Below are 18,689 nucleotides of genomic sequence, written 5' to 3'. Positions count from 1 at the left end.
ATCCGCATCAGAGAGAGAGGGAGTGAGGGAGAGAGATGATGATGAAGATGATGATGGCGGATGAAGATCAGCGCTGAACGCGGATTTCTATCATCGCGTTCATTCAGTATTTTACAAATATTAAACATAGACCACAGTCGATTGGTCGCTCGATTCAAACATGGGTAACGAGGCGAGTATGGAGGGCGGTGAGGCGGGTGTTCTGCTTTCAGCACCGCCGGCCTCCGGACAGCTCGTGAAGCCCGTGAATGGCGCAGCGGCCGGGGCGGGAAGAACCCCCGAACCCAGCGGAGGCGTGAACAGGTGAGCGAGATCATCTGTCTCATCGCTGATACTGCTTTGCTTGGTTTTATCAATGAGATTTACGATTCACAACCAGCGGTCGTGCGGCTGTTTTATTTTTGCGCGAGGCGGAGGATGCTCAGCATCCATGTGTGACGCTGTCTCTCCGCTCAGCATCCGCGTGTGGTGCGCGTTCACCGCCGTGCGTAAAAAATAAAGACACGGCTTGTGTAAAATGTGAAGCTGATCGACACACCTGAGACACATGATGACAAACGGGGAAGTAAAGAGAGATAGAGAGCAAGTAGGATGTGATGTATTTACTGTCAGGCGTCCAGTGCTCTTATCACTCAGACTACTGTATAAAGCGCAGATTTAATATTAGATTCAATATTGACATATATGTCATGTAAAACTGCTGGAGATTTGGCGATGAATTGCGTACCTTTAATTACACGTCTACTTATTTCTAGCTGTACGTTTGTAATAATAAAGTATGGTTGGTTACATATCGTATGTGTGTGTGTGTGTGTTCATGAGTCACGAGGATGCGCATTTACGCACATGCTTTGCGTCCTTCTGCAAATGGCTGCATGTGATGGAGGAGAAGCGTTTGCGCTGAGAACTGATAGCACTGCAATACTCACACAGCAGCTCATATATCTCAGTCGTGTGTGTCAGTGGTGTAGGATGAGGATCAAAACAACATGATCGTTGATACATACAGCACTTACGTATGTTTGTGCTTGTTTCTTTGTTGCGCTTCGTTTAAATGACACTGCGCCTGAATGTCTTTGTAAAACTTATTACATTCATACAAGTTATTGTTTACTCTGGAATGAGAGCTGGGTTGTAAAAACTTTGTGTACTAGAGTTGGCACTGTATCAAAATGTAGAGTCAAAGTGTAAATGGGTTTTGGTAAATAGTTTACTGAGTTTACATATGAAGGAAAACATTTTGTGTCTGTTTTAATGATATAGGCTAAGGGGTACAATTTACAATAAGCAATAAAAAAAGAAACTAAGAAAAGCATATGCTTAATAATAATAATAATAATAATGTATTTTAAAAAGGCACCTTTCAAAGCACTCAAGGACACAGAACTTAAAACACTTATAAAAATCAGATAACAACATCAATTCAGCATTATTAAATTAAGTATAAATCTGAAAAGTCCCAGAGATTAGGTGTAACACAGTTGAAAGCTCTCTGCCCTGGGTCATGCAATCACAAGGTGCAAGATTGTGCAGAGTGAGAATCAAAATATTTTACTTGTATTATCAAAGGGAGTCTTTGTAATGGATAAATAATTGGAGAAATCACTGGAAAAGGTTTTCCTTTTAGAGGCAACTGAAGTTTGATAGAGGGTTACAGTAGAGAGTCAGAGTTATCAATGCCTAAAGTTATCAAGACATGCAGATGGATTGCTGTGCTAGTGGATGTAGGGAATGAAACCCAAAAATGAAAATGAGCCCATAATTTACTCACCTAAATGCCATCCTAGGTATATGACTCTTTATATCATCTATCAATTATGGGTAGGTTTCTTCAAAAATACCAAATTTTGAGCAAAAAGCTGGGGCTTTGAACCAGATTTTTCCCCAATTGGTTAGTTCCGAACAGAAACAGTATTTTATCGTTTCCAGTTTTCAGTTCAACCCTCAAATTGACGTTCCTAAACCAGTTAGAACAAAACAATTAAGTTCCCGAACCGGTTAATAACGTTCCATGTCAGCTGTGGGACATACAAATAAGTAGGCTGATCATTAGGACATTAAACTTGAATTATTGGTCTACATAGTTTTCCTTAAGTCTCTATCTTGTCATCAAACATTAAATAAGGCTACATTATGTAAGCGGCATAACTGTAATTCTGACATGCCTACATTTGTTTCAGCATTATAGATGAATTAAGACGAGGACAATTTCTGTGGTTTATTGGGAAACAACTTAAACAAATGTTTTTATTAGAAAAAAATACTGTGGTATTTTGAGATCATTTGGTTTGTATGTGTCCTGTCAAGAACAGAAAGATTGTTTGCTTGCTTTTTGAAATGCATCTCTCCGTGTATGCACTTTTGAGTGCACTTAAAGGGACAAAAAGTAGGGTTTTAAGTGTTTTATTAATCAAAATCAATGTCTTTATTCATAAATATGTCCTCGTTGGTGTCAAATGACCTCTGCCAGTGATCTGACTTTTCTTTGTAAGCTTAGAATTTCTTCTCTTTATTTACATTGAACGGGTAATTCCAGAGAGGCTTCCATGTCGTTCCGCCGTATTGATAAACTATAATAGCAGAGAGGGACAAAAAGCACTAGCCTACCAACGCGTTTCCACAACACGTTTTCATTCAGAACACATGTCTAGCTGAAACGGACAAGGAGATCAGTGATTACATAACGGCTACCGTAGGTGCAACACGCATTTGGAAAAGCGAGGCGCTAGAGAGCACTATTCGTTTGAATGCAAAATACAATTTCACCACTAGATGAGGATAAATCCTACTTATTGTCCCTTTAAACACACGCACACACACAGACGGAGGACGAATTCCTAACGCCGCTTCGGAAAGAAGATGCAGCATAAACAGTCGCTCCACATAAAGTAAAATTACGTCGTTTTTCAGTGCTTTATTCGCCAAATGTATTTTAATAGACTACAGTATGAGACACAGTATCACAACTCTCTCTCAAGTTTATACATCAAGAGTTCTGATCTTTGAAGGGCATAGGGATAATCACGTTTGATTGGAGTTGGACCAGACACATTCAACCACATGTGAATCTTTGCGTACTTTTTGTGGTTAAATTGTTTAAAATCACTTAAGTGTTAACATTTGGAAACACATGCAAATTATCAACTTTCACCTTATATTTAAATTTGTGTATTAATCTGCGAATCGCATGCGAGCCGAACTGTGGGTCGTGATCTGTACCGATCAACTGCGATCCGTTATACCACTGTAGTATTAAAATAACAAACATCTTGAGATACTTGGTAGCCTACAATATTTCCCTCTTATAACTGAGCATTAGAGACTTGGGCTTGAGTCGGCTACTTGCTGGTGGCAAGCTTCTCATTTCTCTGATGAGTCAACAACGACCGGAAGTGAACTTCACCTAGTCATATTGCACAGAAATCATGTCAAAGAACTGAAAAAATAACGGAATTAGCCGGTTACCATTATTTTAAATAAACGATTCCATTCCTGAACATATATTTTTTGAAAGTTTCTGGTTTTGTTTCTGTTCCTTGCAAAACATCAATAGTTTCTGGTTTTTGTTTTCGTTCTGTGAACCGGTTCAAAGCTTTTGTTGAGATGTTGAAGACCACTGATGTTTCGCCAGTGGAAATATGCAGATAGAGTTCAGAGAGGAATACTTCACCCAAAAATTAAAATGAGCCCATAACGTATATCAATCGCTAAATATGCTCAGAATACAAATAGTTTTGTCTCACAAACATATAATTTCACTTTACTACAGAAGACATACATTAATCCACCTGTATGGATTCCTTTTTTCATAATGGATGGGCTACAGAAAACTGAGTACCATAAAATGCATTACAAAGCTTGGCAGTGGCAGGATATTATTTTATTTAATTCTAAATGTGTTTCGGCTGAAGAAAGAACACCTAGAATGGCATTAAGGTGAGTAAATTATGGGGTAATTTACATTTTTGTATTCCTATAATGTGTGCTTTAATTGATAAACTAATACCTACTAAGGATGACATCCAAACTCAACCTGAGAAAACTGGTAAATTATTAAATTGTTATTAGTCAATAAACAGATGTCAGAGTTTGCCAGATTAAATTTAGCACCGATGAAAATAACCTGAGTGTTCTCAGTATTTTACTTGAGAGAAAGTGGAATTAGGGTTTTAAAGGGGACATATCATGAAAATATGACTTTTCCATGTTTAAAGGGATAGTTCATCTTAAAATGAAATTTTTATGATTATCAGCTTACCCAAGGTCATCCAAGATGATACAAATATAGATTTTTAACTCCAGCCGTTTCAGTCTGTCAGTTGTACAATGCAAGTGTATGGTAACAAAATCTGATAGAAAAAAATGCACAAATCCAAATTAAACCATGCGGCTCGTGATGACAATCAATGTCCTAAGACACGAAATGATCGGTTTGTGCAAGAAACTGAACAGTATTTATATAATTTTTACCTCTAATACAACAATATCCCCAAAGCAATACACGCGTACACATCACCATCTTATTCTTGTAATGTTTAGTGGCGGATTGCGAAACAACTTCATAGGTGCATAAAGTGAGCAGCTTTCTGTACGCACAAAGGCACATGCGGTTGAATGTGTCCGCTCCAAACGTGATCATCACAGTATGCCCATCAAAGATCAAAACTCTTGATGTGTAAACTTTAGAGAGAGTTGCGCTAATGTATCTCATACTGTAGTCCATTAACATACATTTGGCGAATAAAGCAATGAAAAACAACGTAACATTTTTATGTGGAGCGACCGTTTATGCTGCGCTGTTTGGGATTCACCCTTTGTCTCTGTGTACGCGCGCGTTTAAGTGCCCTCAATAGTGCGCGCGCATTTAAGTGCGCTCAACGGTGCACACACGAGAAAGACGCGTTTAAAAAACAAGCGAACATAAAATCTTTCTGTTATTGACAGGGCACATATAAAGAAAATTATCCCCACAGTATTCTTTATTCTAATAAAAACATTTGTTTATGTCTTAAGCAGAGCCGGTGCCAGACCATATCTAACAGGGGGGCACGTGGCTTCCAACGGGGGGCACGCAATTAGCAACAATAACTTGCAAAAACAAGGCTTTAAAATAACAAATACAGTGCAAGCACACACTCATACAACTGGTACAGACTGTCGACGCAACAACAAACCGCCCTTGTGTGGTGCAAAGCATTGAAATGAATGGGTTTCATTTCGCAGCATACACCACGTCCTAAAAGCCGCTTTACCATAATCATGTCGTAATACTGTTAACGGTCTATAGCCACACTTCACATTTAAGCTTACATAAATTAAAACAACGCTAACTTAGCTTTAAAAAAGCTGAAGCCGGCGTGTACGAACATTAAACTTCCTTAAAACAGTGTCCTGTAGATTTGAAAATTCCGCCTCTACCTCTAATCTCCGGGTTTGAACCAATCTGTGTTTGCATGAAGTCAGATGGAGCAGAGCAGGTTCGTTCTAAATGTTCTAATATCCATTTTTTACATGATCCATAAAATGCCGCGAAAAAACACGTTGCTAGTATTAAGTCACAAATATTCTAAAGACGAGAAATAGACCAATCAGAGAAACTGGTCTATTTTAATTAAAGAAAACATATATCAACTATATTTTCCTTATTTGATTACAATAAAAGTCATGAAACATTCAATGTTTAATTTATTTAAATTATTCTTGATATATATTAAATTAATAAAAAACTGTGTAGGGGGCACAACAACCTGTTTGGGGGGGCACGGCCTGCGAATGCCCCCCCCCTTGAAGCCGGCCCTGGTCTTAAGTGTATGTATAGATTACAGTCAGAAACCAGTCTGTGATTATTTGGTCTTAAAGAGGAACCTCAATTAACCTACTCAATTAACCGTCTGTGTCATTAATGGTAATTAAACAACCCAAGACAAAGAGAAAATCACTTCTGTAGCTCTTAAAATAATATTATATTTAATTTATACAATAAAGACAGTGTTATGATTCAATTAATTTGATTTCTGTACCTAATGCTAATTTCAGACCTTATTAAAGTGCTACTTTGTTCTTTTTTATAAATGTAAAATTTATACATTTCTTTATTTGTTATTAGATTTTTCTCACCCCCTTTTTGCTGATCCGAAAAATAATCTGATCCGTGCCTCAAAAACTGTAATGTGATCCGAACCGTGAGTTTTATGATCCGTCACACACCCATAGTAAAGTTAGTACACAGTGATAGCCATAAATGCAATTGTACTAATAATTGGCATAATAATTTATCTTGGTGTTTCTGTTTCGGGTTTTCGGCATTGGTTTCCTCTTTTCCGGTTTTCGGCCAAGAATTTCATTTCATTGCATCCCTAGTTAATACTATTTGTAAGTATTGTAATGAGCAAGGTTGTATGGTGTGTGGTATATCTGTCACCCACACAGTTTTTTTAGGGGCAGGATTTATATTCAGTTTGATATATTTTGTTGTTTTCCAAGTCAGTTTGTCACTCAGTTGAGATTGCTATGCAGGAGTCATATAATTGCTGCAGCTACATTGGAGTTGCTGGTTGAGACGCAGTAAATGAGGTTCTATAGTCTGCAGGACTGAAGACTCCTGGCCAAGCTGTTTGCTCTTTTTGCACAGACAGAAATTCCTCACGTTGTAACAGAAAAGAGACCACTGCACCCTACTAAGTCTATCATCTTTCGCTGTTTGTTTCTCTCTGACTGCAAAAGCAGATGCCATGCCCAGCAAGCGTTACAGTCCTATTAGCCTCCTACTTATTAAACACCATATGTGATTTTCCATGATATGACTTCACCACAGCAACCTGGCATCGGGCCTTGGATAAGTGTAATTGACATGTACTGTTCCAAAAGTTAATGCTACAAGACTATGTTGTGTCTTGGCACTTGATGAAGGTCAGCGAGTGATGACAAAAATCTCACCTGTATTAAATCCCTTCGAGTGCCCAAGCGGTGATGGCTTCTCTAGCAGCTCAGCTTACCTGGGCTTTCAACAAATATTATAGCAGACTGGGATCCTGGCTCGTTGGCTGTGATGCACACCTCTGTCTTCCCACTAGTGTGATGTATTTAGATGTAGAGCACATTTAACAGCACTGGTGACAAGGCTTTCCTAGCTTCAGGTTCAATTCAATTCACATTTATTCAAAAGCACTTTGGCCAATTTTGCATTGTTCCAAGCAGCTTTACAGTCATTGCATAGTCAATTATCACAGAAGAGAGCATTTTGAAATAAATAAAATCTAGTTGTAAGGTTTGTAATCAGATCTACTGTAGACTTATAATAGCAATACTAACTGTAAATGATTGTCTCTTAGATTGCAATCGGCCTGTTAATAGAAAGTTGACTGAATCTATGACCACTATATCAAACTTTAAATCACTTTAGGAAATGGATGAGCATCGGGATTACCTTTAATTTCATCCAAAGGCTTGTACTTTGTACTCATGATATCTGTCATTAGACATGTCCTTCCACGTTAAATGAAAATGGGCAAAAAGAGATATGAAAATAGGAAAATTATAATATACATGAAGAATCTGTAATAATACCATGCAATGCAAATAAAATGTACATCAGCATTACAAACTAAGAAAAAATTGTTCAAGATCCACCGTATGAGATAGTATAAATGAGTATTAGTAAAGTATAAAACACTAAGCCTAATGTCAGCAGTCTTCCAGTAGGAAAGCCAAAGGTGACAGCAGCAAAGAACCAAAACTGAAACGATGTATAAGTGATGGAAAACCTTGAGAGAAACTAGGAGGTCCAGTTAACTCATCATCAACACTGCTGCAACTAAACAGAGGATGAATACTGTTTGTAAAAGCTAACTGAGCAGTGAGATTGTACAGTAGCAGGCAACCAGGAGGTTAAGAGGGAAGATAAGTTATGAACAGATTATTAAATAAGTCTTCTTATAGCTTCGGGGTGATCCAGGCTTTGGCTATACTCATCATTAAGTGGCACACAGATGGAGCTGTGTCTGTTGTTCTCTGGTGTCCTCAGAAACCCAAGGATGGGACCAGAATATCCAAGATAGAGGGGAGTAGGACACCGATGATGGCTGCAGCTGTGTTTATTGTCCATTTTAGGGTCTTACATTTTGCTGCGTTACAGTTCCCATGCCAGACGCTGATGCAGCTGGTCAGCAAAATTCCAGGTTTGCCCCTGTAAAATGTGGTATGGAAGAGTGGAGGAAATCTTGCTCTTTTTAGCCAGCACAGGAGGTGGAGGTCATTCTGGGCCTTCTTAGAGAATGTTGGTGGTCCAGATGAGATCTTTAGTGCTGCTGACTCTCTCCACAGTAAAGCTATCAATGGCCAGTGGGAGGTGGTTAGCAGAGTTTATCATCACAATCTCGTTTCTCTTTTCCAAACTGAGAAACAGATTGTTTGCACCGTACCGTTCCACAAAATGTGCCACTGCCTCTCTGTATGGTGTTTCCTTATAAGGTCTACTACAGTTGTGTCATCTAACTGCAAACTTGATGTTGTGGTTGGAGCTGAATTTGGCAGGGCAGTCATGAGTCAGCAACAAAGAGCAACGGACTCAGGACACATTTGTATTAGGCACGGTTGCCTTGAATTGTGGCCAAGGACGATTGTCCCCTACAGGTTTGCACTCACACTGTACTTTAATCGATCTGTGCCTAAGCACAGTTTTTACATTAGGATAGGATTGTTTTAAAGGTGGCATTTTTCGTGATCCCATTTTTGGTGTGTAATGTTGCTATTAGAGCATAAACAATACCTGCAAAATTAGTTTAAAAAGTTTAATGCCAAGCAATATATTTTCTTTAACAGAATTCTCTTTTTAAGGACTACAGAAATGGCTCGTTTGGACTAGATTCCTCTGCTTTCTAGTTAGATGATGACAACAATATTCTGAATTTTTGACCAACCTCCGCCTACAGAAATACGACAAAAAAGGACGTGACCTTGTTTCGCTTCCACAGAGAAGAGGAAGAGTTGCGTTAATAGAGTGTTTTTGTTTATGCCATTAAGACACTGTTATTTTCATCCCTAAGTCAAATTCCCATAGTTTGGCCTTTGCTGAGGATAGCTTTCTCAATCTGCCATGACCTTTCCAGACAACGTGCGCTAAGCTGCCGACAATTACAGCACACTAAACCAGCTACGCATGAGAACTCATTACGTATTTCTGAAGGAGGGACTTCATAAAACAAGGAAGACATCAGCCCGTTTGTAGGACAGTGAAAACAATGATATAGAGAAAAGTAAATTGTGTGAAAAATACATGTGAACACATGTCATATTGCGCACCGTAAACACAATCAAAGCTTCGAAAACACAGGAAAAAAGGCACCTAAACCGGAAGTAAATCGCTCTCTCAATACTGGACTGGAGCCTATCGTAATGTTAGGTTTGAGGTTTCTACTTTGAGTAATTTGGGACACAATTATGCACAGCCCTCTCAACATGCCTATCACATTGCTTAGTCGATCTATCGCTTGCACCGCTCAGACTTTCACATAACCATGCTGCACGCATCAGAAGGTTTTTACAAAAGCAGATGAAGTTTAACGATTGTCGCAGAACTGAATGACTGTCTCACCTTTTGAAATGTGTTCTGGCACAATTTGCGCTCACACTGTCCGTTCCGTCCCTGAGCCTAAGTAAACCGCACAGACACAGTACGGAGTGCTCACACTAGTCAAACAAACCAGGCTTTGGGGGGTCATAGGCACTCAGTCATGGTTCGTTTTGGATGGTGTGAATACGCACCTATGGTCGTTGTGCTGGAGATGTTGCGGTCAACATGTACAGGCTGAGGTTTTTGCTTAAAAAGACCAGGATCCAGTCACAGAAAGATCCAGTCACAGAGGGAGGAGGGATTATTGTGTTGATTGCTGAACTGTCGATGAACAGCATTCTTACATTCTTACCTGTTGTGGGTAGGTAAGAGCCAGGAGAATGAGAGTGCATCATTTATAGAGTGGTTTGGATAGTATCCAAACTCGAACAGGTCAAGTGTGTTAGGGAGACTTCAGTAGTTTGGGAGTTACTATCAGCAATGTTTGCTCTTGCTAAGTAGCCTCATTTGTTGGAGGGTGCAGATGTATTATTTCTGATGTGGATAGACCTCCAAAATGTTAAAGCTTCTCTATGCCTATTGGGCCTGGTGGCATTGTTCTTTGTTCTCACCTACACGCTTGATGTGCTCTCTCATTGAGTGTAGCCTGGGGAGAATAGGTTGAATTCAAACATCTCACTGGCTGAACACCTGGTAAGTACAGAGTAAGGTGCATATGATCCAGGAGATGGAGACCACCTTTGACAACAACAACCAGCTGTTTGTGCCAAGATTTGTTCTGAGGTCGTTCAATAGACCTCTTGCTAACCCTGACATAAAAGAACCAAAGTCTTCCTTTGTTAACTGTTATGGTGGTCCTCCATATTTAAAAACATCCATGTTTATAGAGGGGAAATCCTAAAGACATTTCATAGAGGTAGACCAAACTTCAGAAACTCAATTGAGTATCTACACTGACCTTCATCCGAAACTGCTGTTGTACTTAGAGAAGTGCCTATTGACAAGTTAGTTTACCATAGTCATGTGGCTAGTTGGCTATGACATGTTTAACTCCCTGTGGTCGACGGCGGCATGGGCACCGCAACCTCTTTTTTAATCACTTTTCAAAAGAACTTAGATTACTCTGCTGATTTTGGACATACAGATTTATACATCATTTAAAACGTTAAAGTGTCTAGTTTTTTTGTGTCCACTCCCAATAAAAACAGAATGTTGCTTTTTCGCAAAATTAAGAAAATAAACATGATGCGTGCTCTGTTCTTTCTCCCTCAGTGAAGTAGAGGTCTTCAAGGGTCCACTTAGATCCAAAAACCTGAGGTCCGACCCGAGACCCGATCAGGTTCAGGTCTAAAGGTTTCATGTGTGCCTCGGACACGGGTCGGGAATAATATAGCGGCATCGGTCTCGGGTAATTTAAAATGAATGTGTTTTTGCCGAACGGACCCGAAAGCCCGAACTCTCTCGCGTGTGTGCGTCAATGTCCTTTTCAAACCTCTCCTCTGTTTGCCAAGAGCGCTTGCAACATTGTGTGGCTGGCTGTAGGTTAATTTTCGTTGACATGTCAGTCAATTTTAAATGTACATTTTAGCAGTTACCTTTGTGTCATCGTCAGATAACAAAGTAAACCAAATGGAGCAGCTCACCAAATTGGTTGTGAGTCCACCGGAGTTTCTTTCTGTCTGACTGCTGCGTTTGGGTCTGCAGAATGCACACACGTAAGTGCCGTTTACATTCGGGTCCAGTCGAGATAAAAAAATTGCCACTAGTTCAGGTCGGACTTGGTCTAATTTTCTCGGGTTTGTCTCGGGATGGGTCTTTCTTTTAATTTTTTTTATTTATGCATGTCAGGTTCACGTATAAAGTGATTCGGGTCATTTCGGGTCGGGTACATTTCTTTGGATCCGAGAAGACCTCTACAGGGAAGTCCTTTCAGAAACGTGTCGGAAAAATTTAATTATGTTTTATAAACAGGGTTTGGGAGGAGCCGATCAGTTAATGACCACGGCTGGCTCTTGATCACTAATCACCATAACTACTCAACACCAGCTCTATAAATAAACAAGACTCCTTACCCTCATTCTCTGGAACTATCGTAACACACCTCCACCCCATCGCCTCACCATTCAGCTCAGCACTGGGGATAACCCAGGTCAGGGCATGCCCCAAGCTCGGGCCACCTTCCCCGGTCAAGGGGAGCACTCCGAACTTGGGGGTATTTCCCGAGCTTGGAACCCTCGCCCCGGGACAGCATGTCAAACACACATATCAGCGGCCCCACTTTATTGTCAGTGAGGCGAACTTAGTGAATATGTGCCAGACAAAAATAAATGTCTACATAATGCTTGGAATGTCTACTTTTACGTTTATTCGCGTCTATCCGCACAGCAAGTTCAGTACACACACAATTACACGCCTGGTCATCACATGTCCCGTAAAAACATGTTTAGTATGAGTTTTGTGGACAGTAAAATTTTGATTTTTCAAAATCCATGCATAAACATTTTTTCCCTAAAAAATACAACATAATGTTGTAGCCCGAACACAATGTTATGAGACTTTTTTCAAAAATATGTTTTTAAGCAACTGAAAAAACTGTCAGTGCAGGTCAAAACTGCTCATGGATGCCAAATCACCTAAGGACCCCAGAGGGTTAACAATCATTTGAAGCACCAGGGAAGGTGTGGATTCTTCTCTCGTACTCCCTTGTCATCCATCACACTAACTAATGTGCAGTGTCTTGGCAATAAAATAGATGACTGCCACGCTCATGTTTCATTTCAGCAGTGCTTGAAGTGGGGAATAAAAAGTTAAGGTATTCTTGTGCACCTTGTATATTGCTAGTACAACATGTGTGTGTGCGTCAAAGATAGTAGATTTCTAAGCAGTTTTAATCTATTAGACTGAAATATAGTCATTATCAAAAGATAAAAAACTAAATTCTAAACATCTAAATAAGGTGCACTTTGGCTTTGAATGGCGTTGATATGCTCACCAGAATTCATCAAGAAAGAGCTATCAGTTATGTTCATGGTTAATAAAGCAATAAGAGCCTGTTTGTTGGGACGGTCTCGGAGCGGTTGTTTTGGTGTGGATCCGAGCGCAATTGTCATGTTCACATATGCCTAAATGAACTGAACCAAGCAGAAAACGCACCAGGTTCTGAAACAATGACTAACGTGTGAAAACACCCAAAGATCAAAAGATGTTTACCTCATGAAACAGGCTTGTGAAGGTATTAGGGTCAGCTGGTACTGGCCACTCTTGGTCACGTTAATAACATCACTGTCTGTTTATAGCAGACTGCCTGTTAGAACCATAAGTTTACTTTATCCTGGTGTAGATCTGACTCGCACATCCTTGGTCCCTTTCAAATAAGTAAAGAAAACTTCTTATAGACGGCTATTATTCAAGTGATTGTCGAGATGATAGATAAATCAGATAATTCACTTAGTAACCCCTCACTGTAGTGTGATGCCATTACTTTTAAAGAGCACCTATTATATTGCTAAAACCAACTTATTTGGTGTAGTTGTTATAATTCAATGTGTTTGCATGATTTATGGTTAAAAAAACATTATTTTCCACATGCCGTACATTATTGGTGCTCCATAAATCCTTGTCTTCCTGAAATGCTCTGATTTTGTACAAACTACAAAGCTCATCGTTCTGAAAAGCTCTGTGTCCCCGATTGGCCAGCTTCCCAGTATGTTCCCAGTATGTTTTCCTAATGTTCCTTAACCGTCTCTAAACCTTTTATTTTTTATATTGTATCTTTTATTCTATTTCTTCTTTTATTTTTTAAGCTGTGTTTATTTCCTTTGTCTACTTATGTTAGTGTAGAGCACTTTGGTTTACTCAGGTGGTTTTAAAATGTGCTTTATAAATAAAGTTTGATTGATTGATTGATATGCCTTTGCTATTGTACATCATCCATCAAGGCGATTTACAGTTAAAGGCTCTTTACAGTCAGTGTGCCTTCTCTTGTCAGATGATCACCACCCACTCTCCATCAGGACAGTATGTTTTCAAATCTGAATTGTGAACTGTTAGAGCATCTCAAAAAAAGCTTTTATTTCTGTAACGTTTCATCTTTACATACTGTTATGTGTTTTCCATTCTGGCCACAGCGTGGTGATTCATGCAGTGCCGCAGACTCACGTAACTTTCTATTATGTTTAGTGCCGACCATGGCCGTAGCCAGAGTTTGAAAAGTAGTGAGGTCCAGGGCTGTTAAGAGTTAACAAATGCTAGAAAAAAGTGCACTAAAACACACTTTAAGTACACTTAGTAAATGTACTATTTTGTGCACTAATGTTATAGTTAATACAATTTTCTTAAAACTTAAGATAGACTTAAGAAAATATGTGTACTTGACTGTTCTATTTTGCATTTATTTAAATACTCTAGAAAGCTATTTAAGTATTACTGGTATTGTATACTTTTTCAAGTAGAACTATACCTTTTATTATTGGTGTGGTTTCCTGGACAGGGATTAGCTTAAGCCAGGACTAGGCCTTAGTTTAATTATGATATATAAGTAGTTTTAACAAACGTGCCTTACTAAGAACATTACTTGTGTGCATTTTGAGGCAAAACAAAGGGCACTGATGTATGATCCCTGTCCGCCCCTTGTAGTGCATAACTTTTAGTACATTAAAGTATACTTTATTTTTTTTACCTGGGATTTAATATATTCTGTTGTAACCTATTTGCCATTTAACACTTTGGATACACATTCTGTCTGTATGTTGGGGGTGGGCATGGTTATATTATATTTATTAGATCACAATTTGTTAATATGGTGGATAATTTATTTATTTTCATGTAAAAATGCTTATTATAGCATTTTATTAATCATTTTAATTAGCAATATTAGGCAATGCACAGTTAACAAGAACTTATGAATGTTTTTAGCATGCTTTTCTTAATGCTAACTCCTAAACAATGAAATATAGCCTTCTTCATACCAAATATTTACATCTACAAATTTCATTTAAATCCAGTTGTTCTACATCTTTGTACCTGTACTATTTTAGTGTTGAAAGCATTTCTTACATACATAATCGTGATGATTATTGCATATGTCTTACCGAATATAGTGTTATGGCAGCAATAACCTGCCCACGCTGAAAGATTTGCCATTTGATTATGGTTTAGGTGCTGGTCAACCCGTGTTGCCAGATATTAGTACGAAAACAAACATAATAGGCCATAAAGAAAAAATTATAATTTTAAACCTGGGGCCTCATTTATAGAATGCTGTGTAGAAACCATCCTACATTTGATCTTACGATCATTTATCAAAAATGAGTGATTCATAAACCGAACGTATGTGCAGAAAACGCGCATACCCCTTTCTTTCAGATGTGGAATTTATAAATCGCAAATGATCTTTTGCGCAGCTGAGCAGTTTCAGATCTCCGCCTTTAAACGATGCCTAATTAATGTCATAGATAAATAAAATAGGGCTTGTCAAATTGTTTAAACCTAATTTCCAGCAGCAAGAATGGCTTATATTTCCAAAAACCTGCAGCAATCAGACAAGCAAAAGTGCCCTGACGTGGCACTAAGCACTTTTCCATGTCAAAGACAGTTTTTTTATATATATATTGTTTGTATTATGAAAAGCATGTTGAATTTTACAATCATTTGACATATGCTTTACCATTTTTAACTTTCTCTTACAGAAACAACAGTTTTTGTTTTTATAAATATGGACTTTGCCGTGGATTTTTGCACACTTTATGATCAAATCTGTGCATACGCACGCTTTATAAATGAGGCCCCTTGTCTTTAAGAAATAAATCAAAGACATCGCTAACAGTAACCTGTACATTCCCACTTCATACAGTTCTCAAAGTGTCACATTAATTGCTAACAAATGAAAAAAGAGAGGTCCCGCACACTATCCACTTGCAAAAATAGAAGGGTTTATTGCTTTATTGCAACGTTTCGACCTCTCGATCTTCTTCAGGCATCAAACATATCACATTAATTGCTAAAACATTAAACCTTACGTCTAAAGAGGATTTTTCACAACGGGATCTGGCAACACTGCGAAAGCTACACTCGTGTCTCACAGCTGCTTGCATCATTTTACGTTTAACTATACAGTAAACTGTACAAACTTAATTATATATGCGAAAGCCAACATAAGTCGTTTTAAATTACTAATTAGTCATTCAGAGAACTTTTATTTTATTTTTTAATATGAAAAATTTACAGAGGTCCAGACCTCGATAGCCTCATAGCTGGCTACGGCCATGGTGCCAACATTGTTTGCTGAATGTTGTGCTTAGTGCAGACAAGACACCTCTTAGTTCATCAGTTTCATACCTGTGTTTATTTTTGTGCCTGGCTTTGCTGCTCACAGTTCATTCTATGCCTCTTTCTTTGGGTTGCAATGTTCTGCCCTGCACTGTGTAGTGCAGAGTATTGTCGTCCATGTCTCCACAACATCCAGTACCCCAGCCTCATATGCAGATTGGTTCCCCATAGCAATGATCAATGGGCATTATAGAGGTTTCGACATAGTTCTTGTGTTATATGCTTGTTTAACCACTTGTCATGAATTCGTTTTTAGCTGATTAGTGTTACATTCTTGACAGAAATGTAATACAGTAAGACGTAAATGTTACAAGTTTCTAGAAAAAAATTATACTCAAGTAAAGTACATATAAAGAGCATACAAAACGCAATCAATCCATTTTGACTAATTTGGGTAAACATGTGTTTTCTATACTAAGAAAGTGACAAAATGAAAACCACTATTTTCTGTTACAAACTTTCACATAGCATCTTTAGGTTATAATAACATTAAAAATTCTAATCCATAATTTCATTTTTAAAGATTTATTATAAAAGCTAATTATTACTTCCGCAAAATCCAATAAATCCATGACTAGTTTTTTTTTTCAAAATGCTATAAATCTATTGAATCAATGTATAAATGTGCATTCATCTTTGCCATGTTATATTCATTTAGTTGACTAGTGGTATAAACTGATAAAAAAACTGATAAAAGCTTAATAATGGCATTAATCAAAACACTTACTTTGTCATATTATGTCATATTACTTTGTCATATTATGAACACTGTCATTGCTGCTGTCATCCTTGGGACGTCGTCGCTGAACTTTTTTGACAGCGATTGGTCCTGCTCGATTTTCGTTGACTTTGAGTAAAATAATGGAACGTTTTTCATAAGATCCTCTGGGGTCAATGTGTTAGCATGATGACAGAAGCTTGATGCTGTCGTGTGAGAACAAGCAACAGTCTGCATTTTTCTTTATTGCATTCTGTAGAGAAGGAGGACTGGCGTTTTTGCCGAAAAGATGACAGATGAACACGGCGGATATCTGACTTTGTAATACTGATAAAAATGCTGATTTTGGCGGTAACTAAAAAAAAAAACGTTTATTGATTTTTGGAACCGAAATCTTCATATATATACTCAAAAAGTAAATTTACTTAGTTAATGTCCACCTCTGGTTAAAATCGGGTAAGGGGAGAAGAGGGTTTAGAAGGTTATGAGGATGTCTGTGGCTGTAGCTGTCATGAGTTCTTCCTGTTTTGTGTTTCTTTAATTATTAATTAATCTGCATTCATGGCCAGCTTGAATAATACCATCTGTCACAGCAAAATCCTGACCCTGCCAGAAGTCCCTATTGTCCGTTTCAACAACAAATGTTTTTCTCTTTCTGTTTAAGTGGGAGTTGCAAATACTTAACCAATAAAAAAATTATTTAAAAATACATTGCCTTTTACTCTTTCTTGAAAAAGATTAGAATTTTGACATACAGTACAAGCTTTTGAAGTGATAGCGAAGATAATATATATTTCAATTTTATTTATAAAACACAAGATAATGACTTTTCTTAAAATTTTCTCTGAAATTAAAGTAGCTACTATAAAGGAATCTGTTACATTAGACATTATCCCCTTGTGAGTAATGTTGAGTGAGTGTGCGTGTGTGCATGTGTGTGTGTAGATATATGTTCTTTTTACTTTGATGTTAAGCACATACATAGATTTGACTGTATAATTGTCAGTTCACCAGAAACCCCAGATTGACTGAACTCTGCTTCCCTCTAGTGTCCAATGAAAGAATATATGAAGGCATAAACAGTGCCTGGCTGCACAAGTTTATTATGGAAAAGCTTTGGTTTAAACAGTGACAGAAAGAGCTTAGGTGAAAATATGCAATTGATTAAACATTTTTAAAGCTGTTCTTTTCTAACGCTTTAATTATTTAAGAAGATATTTTACAGTAAACATTTATTTAATTAAATTAGCGAGCTAATGAAAGACAAAACCAACAACCACAGTGTCGTGTGTGGCTCGTCGTGTCAAAATATGTGTTTGGTGCATCATGTGAAACCTGTGCATCATGCATCATGTCAAAATGCGTACCTGCTGCAGAGGCGTCGAAAGAGTTTATGAGAATAGAGATGCTCACATTCACAAAATACTCGCAAGACACTAACTTAACACTAAACTCTGATTACACATGAGATTAAGTGAGTATCTGGCATAAACACTTTTGGAAACCGGACTGCATTTAGTTATGATTGGGCAAGTTATACATTTACTAGCAGTGCAGCTTGTAATTGCCAAACTGAATGCTGTGCACAAAAGAAGAAAAGCTGCATTTTTGATGCAGGCAAAAAAGGCAAAATCCACCTCGAGTGAGCGTAAAAACATTTTTGCCAATTAAGGGATTTTTATTACATAACATTTGGCGTTTTTACCATTCGTTACTGATAATGGTAATACTTCAAAATGTAGCTGATGGAAACCCAGCTTATGATTATTTTTTAATAATCATTTCTGCAATATTTGTGACAATATCTTAGTGATGTGCGAATTACAGTAGGTGAAAACCCTCACCTGTTTCCTGTCTTCAGTCGTCCTCACCTGCCAGGGATCAACATTTTCATCTCCATTCAATTTAAGCTCTGTTTCCCTTTTTCCCTTCAGTGTTTGTTTGTTCTTAGTCGTATTTTGGAATATGACCCTATGCCTGTCTGCCCGTTCTTGTATAGACCTTTTGCGAGTAGACCTCACAGTTACGTCACTGCAAGCTGCGTGCGTAATGTGGTGGGAGAAAAACAGTGGA

At 38.1% G+C, this 18,689-nt stretch overlaps 1 protein-coding gene across 4 annotated transcripts in view; it reads left to right on the top strand.

Moving 5' to 3' along the window:
* The window catches only part of bsna (bassoon presynaptic cytomatrix protein a), a 70,582-nt gene continuing 51,893 nt past the window's right edge, over positions 1 to 18,689 (top strand). For all 4 annotated transcript variants that reach the window (XM_055168126.2, XM_055168127.2, XM_055168129.2 and 1 more), the window contains exon 1: positions 1 to 303. In XM_055168126.2, coding sequence (XP_055024101.2) covers positions 161 to 303 — 143 coding nt within the window. In that variant the 5' untranslated portion in view covers positions 1 to 160. The remainder of the gene's footprint in view (positions 304 to 18,689) is intronic.

The sequence above is a fragment of the Misgurnus anguillicaudatus genome, chromosome 5 (assembly GCF_027580225.2).
Source record: "Misgurnus anguillicaudatus chromosome 5, ASM2758022v2, whole genome shotgun sequence".
NCBI lineage: Eukaryota > Metazoa > Chordata > Actinopteri > Cypriniformes > Cobitidae > Misgurnus > Misgurnus anguillicaudatus.
Note: the sequence above shows the minus strand (reverse complement) of the source record. Positions and strands in the feature narration are given on the sequence as shown.